Source organism: Accipiter gentilis, chromosome 18 (assembly GCF_929443795.1).
Source record: "Accipiter gentilis chromosome 18, bAccGen1.1, whole genome shotgun sequence".
Classification (NCBI taxonomy): Eukaryota; Metazoa; Chordata; class Aves; order Accipitriformes; family Accipitridae; genus Astur; species Astur gentilis.
Window position 1 is genome coordinate 24855905 of NC_064897.1, and position 17426 is coordinate 24873330.

The 17426-nt window shown below is 46.2% G+C and overlaps 1 protein-coding gene across 1 annotated transcript; it reads right to left on the reverse strand.

The window, feature by feature from the left end:
* Window positions 1-4190: 4190 nt before the first annotated feature.
* On the reverse strand, window positions 4191-16916 carry RTCB (RNA 2',3'-cyclic phosphate and 5'-OH ligase). The gene is made up of 12 exons (XM_049822258.1): window positions 16690-16916; window positions 16456-16534; window positions 15735-15802; window positions 12829-12928; window positions 11401-11557; window positions 10625-10781; window positions 9841-10000; window positions 8640-8815; window positions 7856-8044; window positions 7266-7376; window positions 6466-6585; window positions 4191-5398 (listed from the first exon to the last, which is right to left on the reverse strand). The coding sequence occupies exons 1-12, from the start codon at window positions 16780-16782 to the stop codon at window positions 5291-5293; spliced, it is 1518 nt and encodes a 505-aa protein (XP_049678215.1). The 5' UTR covers window positions 16783-16916; the 3' UTR covers window positions 4191-5290.
* Window positions 16917-17426: the final 510 nt, after the last annotated feature.

The following is a 17426-nucleotide window of genomic DNA, read 5'->3' on the forward strand; positions in this document are numbered from 1 at the left end:
TGCCAGAGGGGGATGCTGCTGTCCACAGGGCCCAGGGAGGTTTTGGTGGCTGGTCTATGTCCTTCCCTCTGCCCCGGGCATGAAGAGCAACAATTTGGGGCAGAGCCTGGGTGCTCTGCCGACATAGAAGAGCTAGGGCCCAGCTGTACGCAATCCCTCATACGTGGCAGGCCAGGGAGGGTTTGGAGGTCCAGATCCTCCTTCATTATTTCAAGTACTGTATTTGCTTGTTTTGTATTTGCTTGCTTTGTATGTCCCTCCTTTCCCCCTTAACTTTTATCATAAAACCCTAATATTTTGTCCTCAAGTTTGTATATTCACAACCACCAGCTGGCTGCTGTTCTCCCTGGGTGGCTTTTCCCTATGAAGGCGCTCAGGGTTTGATAATCTCCTACTGCTTAATTGACTCAGGTAATAATGCTCTAATGCATCAGGGTTTGGACCTTATCGCACACCCCCCCCCACCGCCGCATATTCCCCTGGGGGACCTGCACCCCTCCTTCCCCTTGGGTGCCCGTGGGGGTCCCCTCCCCGTCTATTTCTTCTTCCCCTTCTAACTCACGGCAGGGGAACAGGTTCCCTGGGTTCGCACTTCGCAGGGAAGAGCAGAAATCCCGACCTGCCTGGCTTCCCATCCCAATGCTGGCTCGCTGCGGCTGAGAACGGAGAGCAGAAGACCCTGGGCTCCCACCTCGCCTCCCTGGTGCGAGGCACAACTTGCACAGGGGGAGAAAAGGGGTCCGTGCCTCAGTTTCTTCAGGCACTGAGGGAGGAGAGAAAAGAGGAAAACATTTTTCTCCCTTCCAGCCATCTGCTGGCAAAGCTGAGCCCAAGCAGAAAGCAGGGTGCTGGCTGTAGCTCAGCTGAGGTGGGGGAATAGCAATATCCAGGCTGCCCCTGGCACCTCTTTTTAGGAACAGGTTCCATCACAAGGCTGACTTCAACACCTCCGTATCTAAGGAAGAGCAGCCCAGCCCCCGCGTATCTTTTGCTAAGCTAGTAAATGTTAGATTAAGTGCTGGCAGATGACTCCATTTCCCTTTCCTGGTCATAATCTCTGCAATTAAGACTAGTGATTATTTTGGTTTCTGAACTTATATATACAACGTGACCCAAAGCAGCCTGCTGAGCTCTGGGAACGAGGGCACAAGTAAAACGGGGATGTGCTCAGCACCACGAAAGCCAGCAGCAGTGGCTGAGGCTGGGGATTGCTTGGTCGGTGCCCGAGGAGGCCGAGTTGTACCTGCCTGGGGAGACTGGAGGCTTTTCTGTGCCCCCCACTCTCCCACCTCACGCACCGCTCGGCAGTCCCCCCGCTGCAGGGAATGACCTCCACCCTCCCATTACATATTGCAATTAAAAACCAAAACCCCCCAAACCGCACCAGAAACCGCATAATTATTGGTGTTTTGTGGGTGCCAGGAGGTTACCACCTTCCTCTCCCTCCCACAGTGCAGGGGACAAGGCACCTGCTTTGGGGAGCTCCAGAGCTCCTTGTTTTTCCACCGAACGCCTCCCACCGCCACCTCTCCGGGCAGAAAACCAGAGGCACTGGTGATCAAAACCTCTCGCACTAGGACAGGGCTCAAGAGAGCAAAGCAAATGCCAGGTACAGGCAGGGCCCGCTGCTTAATTGAAGCCTTCCTTCTGCAAGCAGGGGAGCGTGTTGGCACATGCTGCTGGAGGGATATTGCTTTGTCTGATTGCTTTGAAGACTGGGGGGGGCGGAGGGAGAAGAGAAGAGGCCAGTTAAGTGTGTTTATGTTTGAGAGGAACAAAGGAGAGCGGAGGAGAGAGCGCCAGAGATGTGTCAGAGATCACTTGTTCCTCCTGGGCCAGAACACCAGCCTGGGACCACCGGCGGAGGCGGAAGCGGTGGGTGCGGAGCTGTGTTTAAAGCAGGGAGAGGAAAGTTAGAGCAGAGGAAAAAAAGAAAAAAAAACTCCCAAGAGACTTAGGATGGTGATAAACGTGACACAGGCTAGATGGCGGGCTCCCAACCAGTGGGGTGTGCGATACAGCGCAAATATACCACAGCAGATAGCACTGCAAGCGCGTACCTTGCTGAGTCCTGGTTTCCCTCGGGGGAGGCTGAGTTTGGGAGCCCTGGAGTACGCAAAGTTTAACCAAGTCACAGAGAAGGAGGCCATCAGCTACACCCCAGCTCTCCCATCCATTATGGCAAATGAAACACGGGTCCCCGTTTGCAGCGCTGCTGGAAGGAACTGCCTTCCCTTCTGCCTCGCAACCCACCCCAGCAAACGGCACCCCCGGATGCATTTAGAGGGCTTTTTGAAAGAGTCACCCACCAGCAACAAAAACCTGAAGTGCTTTTCTGTTCGCTATTTAATGCTATGCTAACAGAGATGGGGACAGCACCTGCAGAAGCCCCCGAGCGCACCGCAAACAGCGCTCGCTGTCGCTGCACAGCACCAGTCCCTGCAGCAAGCCCTGCGAGCACAGGGAGAAGGAAGGTGCCATCGAAGCCACCACCAGAGACGATACCTTCCACCTCCCAGGGGCAGTAGCTCTGTTTTGGCAGGTCCAGTCTGTAAGTTAAACCATCTTGTTCTCAAGCAGAGTCTAAGATAAATGCAGCGAGCTATCTGCTCTCACTAAAAAGCAGCCTGCATCCAAGGACTGGTTTTATTGCACTGGCTGAAGGCAGACTTAGTGCAGACACCCTGTGCAAGCTCCAAGGCCAGCAAACCTGCTGCAGGTCACCAAACAGATGACTGAATCAACTACACTTAAGCAGGGAACAGACGAGTGCCTGAGGTCGGACAGAGGTGTGCAACAGCTCCAGGGGTGTGGTGTGGATGTGGACCTCCTACCTGCAGTTCCCCACCAGAAAAAAAGAAAAGAAGACCCTAACAATCATTCACCAAAGCTTTTTCAGTCTTTTGGGGAAGGGAGGGAAGCACATCATATGTTAACAAGTATTTCTGAGTTCTCAGTAACCTTCTGTGGAAAGAGATGGTTCAATAACCACGTTGGCTCTTTGGTGTTGCCAAAATGCTTCTGCAGATCCACCTGTATTTCACCACATGAATTTTAATACTGTGTGCCTTCCCTACGTACCAATTTTTTAAATTTATTTTGTTAAATGCAGATTAAAAAAAGCTAGTGGACAGCACTATTTGGAGAAAAAAGACAGACTTGAATTAGGAAAACATACAGGTTTAAATAAAGAACTGGGAGACACCTTACATTTTTACTCTTACCTTTTTAGGTGGTTCGGAAACGAGCACTCTCCTCCATGCAGCACAACATATAACCAAAACTAGTACTGGCTTTGCAACAGGAAACCAAAATTGACAGCACTTCTTGCATTCTTGAATGCTAATGCATAAATGCTGATGATCAGGAGACTTAAGGCATACATATGAGAGCACCTCCATGGTACACATGATTTCTGCTTGTTGTAAAAACCTGAAATTTGTCTCTTAATGGCAATGGTAGGTGAAAGTTGAAAGGAGAACTGTGTTTGAGAAATGCTTCTTTGTTTTTAAATATGAATGTTCTAAGGGTTCTTCCCTTGCATTCCACATCAGAGAGTCTGAAACATTCATAGACAGAAACTTCTGCATGGAACATGCACTTCTGCAGAAGATTTGAGACCAACAATTTGTCTTTCAGTCACATTCAGCAACTGTCTCAGACCTCAGAAATGGCAATCTGGAACAATTCCACCGGAGAAAGCAGGGGAAAACAAGAAACTGTCTGTAAAGTCAGACCCACAAGGACTCACAGCAGTGACTATTACTGCATGTGCCGCTTCTGAACCTGCGGCAAATACAGTATTTGAACTTAAGAAACCAATAAGCACAAAGTGATTAAGTCAGTAAAATGCCATCATGCCTCCTGAGATAGCAGGTTTCAGGTAAGATCCTAAACTTAAAGGGATGTTTCATCAAAAGGCACTCGAGTCCATCAATCACTACCTGCTCCTTTTACATGAGTCTCTGGCAGGGCTCCACTCTTGCTTTGAGGTTTTATTTTCCTCCAGCTGCCCCCTTGTGTCTGCATACAAGCAAGCTCCATTCCCTATCCAGGGAGGCAGACCCAGCAGGCCCTGAGAAAGACAAATCGTGCCTATCACACTCTTGTCATAACCAAGTTAAGGAAAGAGCACTGCATTGCCCTTCTCTTGTCTCCTGCAAGAAATTCTGCCATCTGCACATTTCTTTGCAAGATCCATCAGCTGAAGTCACAAAATGTGATGGGTTTCAAGCTCACCTATGTACTTAAAAGTGGACAACAGACATTTTAGCCACAGAATAAATATGACACAGACACACTGCAGTGCCCAACTTCCCATTTTATTTGTAATCCCCAAAATGATCTAGTGGGGATGGTCAGCTTCCTCTCCAGTCTTGGTTAATGAATGTAGAAGAAACATCAGAAGTCACATCATACTGGGCCTGGCCCTGCAACTGGACTCACTTCAATCAGAGCTGCAGGACACAGTGAACAATATTATCCAATCCAACTTGTACATGCTTAGGACTTTGCAAAATGTTGGATTAGCACATCGAAAAGTTGTTAAATCACAACTTTTACTAGGCAAACAAACCCCCTCAAAGCAACATACTCAATCCTACTAGCATTTCCAGAAGACTGTGGAACACCTACTTGTACTGAGCCAAGTACACCAGGTGCCGTGTTAAATGAGAGAGTGTGGGGGAGAAGGGAGGACTGTGCCTCAAGCCTAGCTACTCCCTCTCAACCCGACCAAGAGACCACTCCCAACTCCAGATTTCTTACCCAATTGCCACAAAACATGCAACAATATAGACTACGCATAAAGGTATCTGCAAACAGAGCAACCTCTCCCTGCCCAGAAGCACTATACCCTATCAGAGTACTTCTATATGCAGAAAGAGTTCCAGGCAGTCAGGTGTGGAGACAGCAGGCCTGGTTCAAATGCCATCTTCGCTGATGGAGGTGGTCTTGCAGCACAGCAATTAGTGACAACTCAGGCAAGTCTGAAGTCCTGCCTGTGGAATCATCAGGCAAACGAGGGAGGGACTGCATATAAAAAACAAGACTTACTTATTTCTTTGCCCTTTCCTCACAAGAAAAGAACACCATAGAACAAGGACAGGGGGGGCATTAATTATGCCTAGGAGTGGTTAAAAGTAGGGGTATGCTCAACTGTTGTGTTTCCAGAACAATGATGTGATATCTGAGCATCCTACAGAGTCCAAGAGGTGTGGGAAGATGATGGTTCTAGTCAGTTTTGTTTAAGGCCTGGAGATGTCAGTGCGCTTCTGCTGCCCACCAGTTCCTAGCCTTTTATAACAGCAATAGGTCTCAGTTTAATGGCCTTCTTGCTGATGCCAGCTGCATGGCAGGTGTTAACCACATCTGTCACGTTCTTATAAGACTCTGGTGCCTGGAGTGAGGAGAGAGAAGAAAAAAAGACAAAACTATAAACAACCTGAAGTCACAGGAAGTTAGATATAGGCTTTTGATACCCCTTTTTCTCTTTGTGAAAATAGAATCATATGAATTGAGGGTGTAGAAGTGGGTGAACGTATTGAGAATCTGGCCACCTTACATATCTAAGAAATGTATAAGACACTTAGCTTTCCAAATAAGCTTTCACCACACTTCAGATAAAATACTAGCTATTTTGGTTCAGTTTTCCCTATATTCTCAAATAATCCAGTCCATGTGAGAATGTCAAGCTTCATTACCTGGCAGGAAGTCACTCTAACTTCCTCCTTACAGCCAGCCTTTTAAGATTTATCTTTACTGCCCCTTAGTGACAGGAATCAGGGTTGAACTCTAGAGCTTCCCCCTCCAGCATTCTGACAAGGAAGCTGCTCTTAAATAGAGATTTTAATGCGATCAACATGTTTGTACAACACCAACACCCATAATGGCATAGCTCCAAATGATCAACACGCTATTACGAGTGAGGTTGGGAACAGAAAAGATGTTCTATCATGTTAATGCAGAAGAACTGGAAGTCCTAATATTCAAAGTTTTCTAGCCAGAGTTCTCTTCTTGAGCAAATAGAGGAATTCATCTTAAAAGGGGCGAAGCTGTGATACACCGCTAATAATCTACATGACAGTTGCAGTGTAAAGTAAGTTTAAAGCAGGGAGAACATCATTCAAGAAGAGAATCCATAAAATGTAACAACTTTTGTGATGCTCACACAAAGACTTCTCAAGGTTAATAGAAATTATCCCTATTGCTAGGCAGAAGAAGAAAAAAACCACACACTCCAAAACCTGTCAAAACAGGCATCTCCCCTTTCAGCAGGATTTTAGGGACAGGGAAGACTTCACATTATTTTCCAAAAAACTGGATAGCTCTATCAGGAATCACACAAGCTGTATATTTAGAGTACCAGTGATCACTTAGCACTGTGAAGAATCAAGTCAGGGAGGGCCATTCAGCCAAGGAGCAAGACTCCCTTTTCCCTCTCAGATAACAAAGTATTAAACTCACTTCTTCCATGACCAGTTTGGGAGAAGCAACACGGATGGCAATGCCCATGTCAGCCAGCTTGTCCAATACATCCTGGAAGTCCAAGTTACGTCGAGATTTGGCTCGAGACAGTGCACGACCCTAGACAGCAGTTTTGTTATTCTATTTTTTGTAGCAGTTTGGAAAAACAGAACTCTTTGTTATTAACGAAAAACATTATTACATTATAAGTAAACACCGAATGGCTGTGAGCACAGACCACAACAAGCCACAAAATGGGAAATTAATTTAGACTTAGGTGATGGGCTCCCGCAAAATCCCACATCTCGTACAACGGCTACCATGTGCGCAATAACATGCTAGTCTGCAAGTGTCTTTTTACGCAAGCCACTGTCAGACAGTGTTTAGGATACTGGAAGCTATTTATCTTCCTCAATCATCCTGTCTCACACTGTAAATAACAGGGGAGGAAATACCTTCTTCTAACCACTGAGGAGTTTTATATGGACAGCCTCAGCACAGTAATCCTTCTTGTTAACTCAGAGATACCAGAATTTGGTAAAAGGGGCTCATTCTCCACATCTTCATCCTAACATTTGCCTTGTATAAAGCAGCACCCTCTAAATTTTCTGTAGCAGTAGTCAAAACTACTCAGTAAGGGGCAAAGAGGACTTCTAGCCTGCAGTCCTTCTGGGCTGGGATTACTGTGGCAAGGCTACTCTCTACTTGTATGACCAACAAATGAATCACACCTTGAACAACCCTGTTCTCTGGATGACAGTCCCATTCCAATCCCTTCCTGAAATAACTTTTTGACTTACAGCTCCATGGCAAGTAGTTCCAAAGGTCTCGGTCATGCCTTGCTCTGTGCCAGTAAGAACATAGCTACAGGTGCCCATAGTCCCGCCGATCAAAACAGGCTGTCCAGTCAGCTGTGGGTGCAAAGTATTAATTCACAAGAAAAAGCCTAAAAACCTCACTCTTAATAAAAGTCTGAGAGGAACCTTATCTCCAGAAAAGGAGGGCAGGTTCACTTTCCCTCAGAGCATCCCTGCTTGCCTTGGGTGCCTGCTATCAAGGATTCTGGAGAACTAACTGCACTGAAAGATGCAGAGCAGCAGATCAAGAGACTTGTGTCCAACAGAGAGACAAGGCATATCACTGAAGCCTGCCCTAGGTATGAAGCACTTCTTTCCCTTCATGATCTTCCAACCATTGCAGGTATGGAGCAGAAGAGGGAGCTCAGTGCCCCAAAGATCTAACGCACAGACAAGCAGAACAACCCCACCAGGGTTCTAGTGCTGTTAGCTCAAAAAGGGAACTCACAGCATTTGGATCTGTTAAGGACCCTAAAACTGTCTCATTAATCCAGAATTCTCTTCTGATTTCCTTCTCCCACAACTAAACTTACTTGATAATCAACAGCAATAAGAGGATGGTGAGGAGGGAAGGCCCTGGTTGATCCTTTTCTGTGCACTAGCAGAGTCCGCTCCTTTCCATCCACTACATGTTGCTCCACTTTGGCAATGTTGTGAGACACATCATAGATAACATGCATATCAAGGTCATCTGGGGTTGTGTTGAAGACTTTGGCAAAGGCCTAAAAAGAAAGCAAACCAGGACTTGAAATACAAGAAGAAAATTGCTGTGTACATGTGGAAGATCTACAGTCTTTTTAGGAATAAAAAGCAACAAATCTGCTTGAAAGTGTTTCTCGCTGATAAGTCAATGACCACTTGGCAAGGCAGGTAAGAAACTTCAGTCAAATTCAGCCACAACAGAATTGAATACAACAGTGCTAAGTGTGACAGAACTGGACTGTCTAGATTGTTTATCTGCCCACTGGCAGTTTTAATACTGGAATTCAATCAGATATCAGCTAGACAAATTCTTGCAACTCTGAAAAGATGGTTTCAGCAGCATAAAAACAATTTTCTTGTATCCTCTTCCAGTTTGAGGCATTTTCAAAAATATTGCCTAAGTGGCTTCTGCAAATACAGTCCAGTGATGCTGAGAGGTTTTGGATGGATTCTCATGACTGCAGCTTTGTGTATGTCTCTCCAGAAAACACAGTTAAAAAAAGCACAAAAAAGAAAATTACTTTAAATACTGCAGCTACTGCGTTTTCCATATGCCTGGGATAAAGCAGGAGATTTGTACCACAACATTTGCATCAGAGACAACTCTGCCCCTACCTGTCTTGTTAGAAAAGTCATAGAAGAGCGGTTGACCCATGCATAGTTTCCAGCAGCTGCCATTCCCTTCAAGTAATCCTGTCCCTCTGTGGAGGCAATCCTGGCACATGCCAGCTGGCGATCATTCACTATGATTTTGTCCCTCTTCATAGCTTTTTCCATAGCCACCAATGCATCTGGGAAATAAACACAGTAAGACTAAGTGACTTCTTACTTTTGTTTCAATGTGTGAGATTAACATGACTGTCTACAATTTATATTCTAAAACTGAACACATCTGCCCGATGGTCAAACCTATGGCTTCTCAAATGCAAAAGCAAATCTGTGGCAGAACATCATCAATTGTTTGCAAACAGCATTCCCCAAGACTGTATTTAGAAAGAAAAGTTAAGAGGCTCAGGTGTACCGGAAAGAATTCTCCACTTTGAAAAAAGCGGTTCAATCTAGTGATAAATTCTAATAATGCGAGCACTTCATTTAGCTTCAAAACAATAAACGCAGATGTGACACTTTTTTGTGAGCCAAGAATTTAGTCTTTCTTTTTCTGCTGCGGAAATGCCTGCCTCTGTTACACCAGAGATTATGGACTCACTGTCCCAAGCAAATACGTATCAAGACAGCCCCTCAACCAGACAGAGGATTCAGTGAAAAATCTCCATACTGTCTTAATCATAGAACAATTTGGTTTGGAAGGGACTTCTGGAAGTTGTGTAGTCCTATCACTTGCTCAAAGCAGCTCCAGCTAGATCAGGTTGCTCAGGGTCTTATTCAGTCAAGTTTTCAGTATCTCCACGGATGCTGGTTCTACAAGCTCTCTAAGCAACCTGTTCCAGCATTTGACCACTTTAATGATTAAATAAATAAATAAAAATTCTAGTAGCTAATTGGAATTTCCCATGTTCCAGCATGAGTCTGCCATCTCTTAACCTATCATTGCATGGACACATAATAGCAAGATCAATACTCTGCATGACTGAAGACAATTAACACATTAGTTTTAAACTTATCGTTGCTAAAAGGCTTGAAAACACATGCAAGATCAAGCAGACAAAATTCAAGGCAAGCCCTGTCAAGGCAACTCAGAATAGACTCAGCAATTACACTGTAAGAAATGCTATTTGGTGCTGCAATTTACTGTCGATGACAAGACCATGCTGAGGAGTTTGCTTCACTCCAGGTACCTACAACAGTCCGATCGTACCTGTGGCAACCTGGTGGCCCAGACCTCTGCTGCCACTGTGGATCATCACGCACACCTGCCCTTTGTGGTCGATGCCCATCTTCCTGGCAGCATATTCGTTGTAAATGTCATCCACAACCTGGATCTCGGCATAATGATTTCCCGCTCCCAGGGTCCCCAGCTGCCAATCACAACATGCTGATCAGACAGTGCTAGTAAAGCAGCCTCTGGGAGCACAGGGGAGAGCTACGGCAATATGGGCAATAGGGCAAATTGCTACAGCAAGGTTTTGGTTTTAGAAAAGTTTTTCCGGGAAAAAAAAAATCCCCATATAAACTGAAAGGAAGTAGAACATAGTAGCATCATCACTGTCCCCTTTGTTCAAATTTATAACTGTTTTTACTGTTGGAACAAGACTGCGATTAAACAAAAGGACCAGGATCTACAGACTGTGCTGCTATTAACTTACTGAGCAAACAAGGAGAAAAGTTGCAGGATAACCTGCCTGTCTCTTAAAAACAAAACTACATCTGGATGGGGAAATGCCACCAGACATGAATTCCAGTACCAGGTGTTAACTGAGGGAAAACTGATTGCCCCGGGACCTTGGGTAGGCCCAGTATTGTTTCCCTCCACTACAGATCTGTCAAGAATTATTCAGAAACAGCCCCACCATCTCACCTTTCTCCCTGCCCAGAAATGCTAGGCAGAGTCTCAAGAAAGGACACAAAATTAGAGAACAACTTGCTAACCTTTATATTTGAACCCTGGGAGCACTCACAGCCCTCCTGAAACACGACATTACCTGAGGCAGGCCCCTCTTCTTTGCTCTTGAGGAAACCTTGTTGGGGTCAGCCTGAAGCATTCTTCCATATTCCTCACAGTGCTCCTTGTCCTCTGCCCAGGCATAGCCTTCCCGGAGAGACCAGTCCACACCCATCTCTAGTGCCTCTTCCAAATCCCTGCAATCATCAAACACCTACATAAGGTGGTTATCCTTGGATATGCTCAAAACTCCACTGGATATGGGCCTCAGCAACCTGATGTAACTTTGGTGTTGGACCTACCTTCAGAGTTAGCCCTCCTTTGTGCAAGGAGTTGGATGAGACGACTTCAAGAGATCCCATCCAACCTAAATTATTCTACGATTTTATGTTCAGACCCCAACTCCCCTAACAAGAATCCCAACTTCTTAATACTTCCTGAAAATCAAGCTCTACAAATATATTAATTTTAGATAGGTCATTACTTTTTCCTCTTTGTTGTGTGTGGAATATCCTATTTTCTCTCACATCCCTTTAAAAAAAATAGCTTTACATTCATGGAGGTTTTCTGTCAGAAGAAATGAGAACCTTTCAAGAACTTTCAGTTATTTCAGCATTTTAAATGGGGGAAGAAACAGCTGACTTTGTGTACTGATGATTATGCCAGACCTTCTGGTGAAGGACATATGCAGAAAGAATGGAAAGAGGTTTAGAATTACTTTTTCTTTGTTAAGCTCTCCCACTGATGAATCTTTCAGCAAAATAAACAGGACAGATGTCCCCCTCTAGGGATGTGTGTACAAAGTCATTCTCTTACTTGGCATTCATGGGGATGACACCTTTGGAGCCAACACCAACTGGAATGTGGTCAAACATAGCCTGGGCGAGCTGCTCCTTCACAGGCTGCACATCACTTTCATCCAAATTTGTACGTAGTAAGCGGACACCACAGTTGATGTCAAATCCGACACCACCTACAAGTGTAGAAAAAGCCATAGAATTATTAAAGAGTGTGTTGATGGTGAGCACTTGCTGAATATTCATCTTCAATCAGTGTCCCTGATGACAGGGACTACATACTGACTCCAGTGATCTTACACCTTCTTTCTGACACAATACTGGGGAAAAAGCAGAACTGCATTAAGCTTCATTTTAATAGATCTACATGAAGCCTCAGATTTCAAGACAGCCAAAAATGTAGTCTTGCAGAGAAAAACTTGAAAACTCTAAAAAAAAAAAACCCCAAACAGTTTTTCAGTCTCAAGCACATGCTCTACAGACACAGATGTACAATTGCCTACAGAGGTCTCTGTTTACAAAGTTGCTCCAGCAAGCAGACAAGAGAAGGAGACACAACTGTAAAATATACTGTCCACAGAAGTAGAGAGGATGTTCCTGTTCTTCTGCCTACAGTCAGAAGAAAAGTGATGGATCTTAGCATGGCTCCCTGATGTAAGATGTTCTCAAAAGCAAGTCCCTGAAAGCAAGTCATTTTTGAAACTTCATGGGAATAAATAATAACTAGTTATAATAAGTGATAAATACTTACAAGGAATATTAAACTTCAGTTCTTAGTGTTTTGCTTAACTCTTACTAGTCAATAAAAATAAAGACTGCAAGGCAAGGCCAAATGTGAAAGATCAATCATGCCATCTTTACTAAGAAGGTTCTGGTATTAACTAGTGTCAGAGGGGGGATACCAGACTAAGAGATCTTGGGTTTGAGTCAATCAGGAACACCAGAACTGCCTCAAGCAAACCTAAAACATGAACATCATGTTTCATGACAACCATAAAAGCATCTCCAGACCATCAGTAATTAAAGACCCAGGTGCTTTTTAATAAAGACAGACATATTTTAAGGTCACATTTTTAATAAAGTGTAGAAATATTCTCAAGAGATGTTTTCAAACATCGTTCAAAGAAAAGCGTCAGTTCTTTACCAATCTGGCAAAACCCAAGTTCAAAGTCTTGAGCTCTCCCTTCAAAACTAGGAGGTATCACAAGCCCAAGCCAAAAACACAAGGGCAATTCTCTCTGGACTGTTTAGATGTTTCCAGTGTAACCACCTGCTCCATAAAGAATAATGGTTCTGAGTGCATGAATTAAGCACCTTTTAACTCCCTATAATTCAAGTATTTTTTGCTTTGGTTCTGCATATAAAGTACTGTAATGACCTGCCATTTCACAAAGTATTTTGAAATCCCAGATACTTCTTGGTGCAGGTTCAGTCAGCGTATCCTTACCTGGCGAAACCACTGCTTCAGGATCATTCATATCAAAGGCGGCCATGTTGCCAATGGCAAACCCATAGCCAGAATGGACATCTGGAAGGCCTATTGATCTCTGAAAGAGAATGAAGGAAATTTTAAAGTTTTATGAAACTCTGTGCTGCACAGTCACCTTGGTTATGCTTTGCCTTGTGGCAGTGGTTGTCACATTTGCAAACAAATATACCAGAAAGAGACTGGATGTTCAGATGAAGACGGAGTAAAGACATCAATTCAGGTAAGTATCTAAACTCCTGCAGTTATGGCAGAGACAGGCAAAGAAAGCAGAGAGCAGATCTCACCCTGAAGCAAACACCCAGTGGCTAGTCAGCTGAGAAGCCCGCTTGGCTCCATTGACTAGATCTCAACAAAACTTAAGAGAAGCTGAAACATATAACTGTAGGGATTGTGATCTCAAACTGAATTCTAACCTAGCTTTTTCTTGGACTCAAGAGTCCTTGCATTCAAAACTTAGGTAGGCAATAGCTTATGAGTAGCATAAAGCAGAAACACAAGAGTGAAGATCAGTTTGTCTTTACCAAGTTCCATCTAGGGACACCTGCAATATTTAAATACTGTAAATGTAACAAGGGAAGAGTTCAGTGCTATGGAGTGGAATCATAAAACAGTCAGCAATTTCTCTTCTTAGCTGTGTCATTGAACCCTGACCAAATACTGCACCCTGTAGGCAGAAAAAAAGTCATCCTTTTAGGATGATATCCTGACAGGATAGTGTATTGGGTTTGTGTGGCAAGGTTTTGGTAGCGGGGGCGGGGGTTACAGGGGTGGCTTCTGTAAGAAGTTGCTAGAAGCTTCCCCTATGTCTGATAGAGCCAATGCCAGCCGGCTCCAAGATGGACCCGCTGCTAGCCAAGGGCGAGCCTATCAGTGAAGGTAGTAGCGCCTCTGGGAAAACATATTTAAGAAGGGAAAAAAAAGTTATGGCAGGCACAGAAACTTCAGCTGGAAAGAGGAGTGAGAACATATAAGAGAAACAGCCCTGCAGACCCCCAGGTCAGTAAAGAAGGAGGGGGAGGAGGTACTCCAGGCGCTGGAGCAGAGATTCCTCTGCAGCCCGTGGTGAAGACCATGGTGAGGCAGACTGTCCCCCTGCAGCCCAGGGAGGTCCACGCCAGAGCAAATAACCCCCTGTAGTCCATGAAGGACCACACACCAGAGTAGGGGGATGCCTGAAGGAGGCTGTGACCCCGTGGGAAGCCCACGCTGGAGCAGTGGAAGAGTATGAGGAGTCCTGCCCCTGAAAAGGATGAAGCAGCAGAGACATGTGATGAACTGATTGTAACCCCCATTCCCTGTCCCCCTGCACTGCTGTGGGGGTTATGTAGAGAATTTGGGAGTGAAGCTGTGCCTGGGAAGAAGGGAGGGGTGGGGGGAAGGTGTATAAGATTTGGTTTTATTTCTCATTACCCTACTCAGGTTGATTGGCAATATATTAAGTTAATTTTCCCCTAAGTCGAGTCTGTTTTGCCCGTGATGGTAATTGTTTGAGTGATCTCTCCCTGTCCTTATCTTGATGCATGAGCCCTTTGTTATATTTTCTCTCCCCTGTCCTGCTGGGGGCAGGGGAAAGAGCAGCTTTGGTGGGCACCTGGTGTCCAGCCAGGGTCAACCTACCACAGTCTTTTTGGTACCAAAACCCAGGAACATGAGGAATTAGAGACAAGGATAGTAACTGACAGAGGTAACGGGCAAAACATGGACTGAATACGGCTAGAGATAGGAGCTGTGTCATTTTAATTTATGAAAGAGTTCTTTTTATTGAACCTTTTCATATTACTACTAATTAAAGAAAGTAAGAGCATGTTTCTACAGAGCTCCACAAGTTGAAAGTGTGTCCAGCCTGGCAAATTTAGATTAGGACACCACAAACAGCACTCCACATCTATTTAAGCAAACAAACAAACAAAAGCCTCAAACATCCAGAAAACTATCAGAAATTGGAACTTTTCAATGTGTGTTGAACTGTTACCATACATTAAAAAGAACAGTACTTTTCAGTGGGATTATGTGCTTCTTCTGCCTCCCCTTGCCATCACCATGAACTCTCTTGGTTTGGAAATAAAAAGTGAAGATTTGAATAGACAGGTGATCGTAACATGTCCCCTACAAACTACCAGCCAAAATTCCCATTTTATCAGGCTGTTACTATTCTACCTTACTCCCTTTTTGGTTGACCGCTAAGGCATTTTAACAGCATGATGGGCTGCCTTTTATTACAGCCAGCAATTCAAAACTTCTGCCAAGTCACCAAGAGAAACAATTAAAAAAAGAAAATTCTGTTAGTTGTTACTTACTAATATATGCGATATTGAATGTGAAAAAGATCATTTTCACATCATACTTAGCACTTCTTGAGAAGTGACCCAGCCTAGTATTTTCTTCCTGCATCATCATATCTGATGTTTTGCTTCCAAAACGCATGGGGAGAGGGAAAGGAGTGTTGACTGCGTGGGAAGGCTCATTACCAACATTAGGGCAGCAACAATAATACAGACAACAATATTGCCTCTCCTCACCTCTTCGTGCATTCCAGGTCAGCAGAGACAACTCAAAAACAACAGACAATATGAGCAGTGGGGGAAAGGTGGCTCAGGCAAATTGAAACTGGATAAAGCAATGCTAAAATACTTCATGTCAAAAGGCAGTCAATTAAGTAAGTGGATACTTCCCTTTCTGACAACTTAGTTTTATATGCTGCCCTTGCAAGCACTCCTTACTCAGAAAAAGGTTCCTAACACACAGACTGTCCTGAAAAGAACTTTGTTCCCCACCCCTTCTCACAATGGAGTTTCCATTTGGAAGGCAATAATCACTGGCAAATAGGAAGAAAAAAAGAGCAATACTTTACAGGAGTTACTCACATGAACAATGCCAGGTAATGCAGCCACATTCCCAATCTGTTTCATTGCAGGCAAAAACCCACCTGCACCTGAAAAAAACAAAAAAAGATAACGTAAAGAATCTAATAATTTACTTTGGTAATTGCAATGAAAGGTTTTCTAAAGAGCTTGCTCAAAACACTGGCAAGTCAGAAGTCGGCCGCCACCAAGTATTCTAATCTGGCGAGAAGCACCTAGCATTATGCACGATCTGCAGTTTCATTAAATGAGGCATTATTCTAAAATCCTCCCTCTGCTGTGTTAGTACCAACGCAGAGCAATCTGCGCTAACAACAGAAGTGTGCTACCACCAGCCCAGCTGTCAGACCTGGCTCCAGCCCCACACAATAAAAACGGGCCTGGCCTATAACCCCCATCAAAGCAAACTCTGACAGCAGGCATCCAGTGAATGAATGTTCTAGAGCACAGAGGGCAGCCGATCTGGGCACAAGATGTGTTCAAGGGGCTGCAGTGGCTGGCAAGGCGAGAGAAATCGTTCCTGTCTGGTGTCTCTCCAGACCCGCCAGCCGGGACACGCACCGGGCCTGTCCCCGTTGTCTCTGCTACAGCCTGGTCCCTTCAAAGCCCAAGGAACAGCGCGGTTTGAACCCAGGCGCTCAGTGAGGCCTTCGAGGCCGCGGCAAGGAGCGTCTGAGGATGGACCCCCCCGTGTCAGAGGACCCCCCCCCACCGCCGGACGCACCTCCGCCGCGGCAGGCGTTGCGCAGCTCCTCGAACATCAGCTTCTCCAGGGGGTCGTTCACGTAGAAAACGCCCTCCACCTGCGGGGAGAGCTGTCAGAGCGGCCGGCACCGGGCCGGGGCTGCGACCGACACCGGGCCGGGGCTGCGACCGACACCGGGCCGAGCCCCCCTTCCCCCTCCCCCCCGGCCCCCTTTCCCGCGGGTGGGCCGCCCCCCAACCCCCTCTCACGCACATGCATGTTCGGCACGAAGCCCTTCTTGATCCGCCAGCAGTTCTTATCGATCTTGTCCAGGTACTGCAGCTCATCGTTGTAGCTGCGGCTCATGGCGGCGGCGCTCCCGCTCGGCACCTCACCCGGTCAACGGCAGGAACCGATGGCGGCCGCCGAGGGTCACGCCGCCTCAACGGCGGCGGGCGGCGGACAGGAGCCGCCGAGGGTCAAACTTCCTCCGCGGGAGGGCGGCGAGCTGCCGGCTGCTAGCGCCCCCTGGCGTCCCGCCCAGGAGAGCGCTGCCGCAGCCAGCCGCCGGCCCGCGCCCTCGCCTGAGGGGAGGCCGGTCGCTTCCTTCACCTCCGGGGCTGGTCGGAGGCTCTCTCTGGCCAGCCGGCTTGCTTACGCCCTGTCGCTCCCTCACCCCTACCTCAGGACGGGCAGGGTGCAACGCCGTGAGGGCTGGAGATGCTCCAGCCTGGCGGAGATGAGAGGGGTCGAGTCCCCCATGTGCCACAGCCGTCTGCCTCAGGGCTGGAGCGGCTGGGGCAGCCGGTCCCCTTGGGGCGAGGGCATATGAAGGCGAGCGCAGGCCTGGGCCGTGCTGGGGTGAAGGAAATTGGGTTTGTGCCTGGCACCCTCCTCCCTCACACGAGATACATAGGACTTCTGGTCTGGCTTTGTGGAAGAAAGAAGTGGTGTTTCACATGCCTGTGGCTAACAAAAGCTGTGTGTCTGTGGGTGCCATCCCCCTGGGG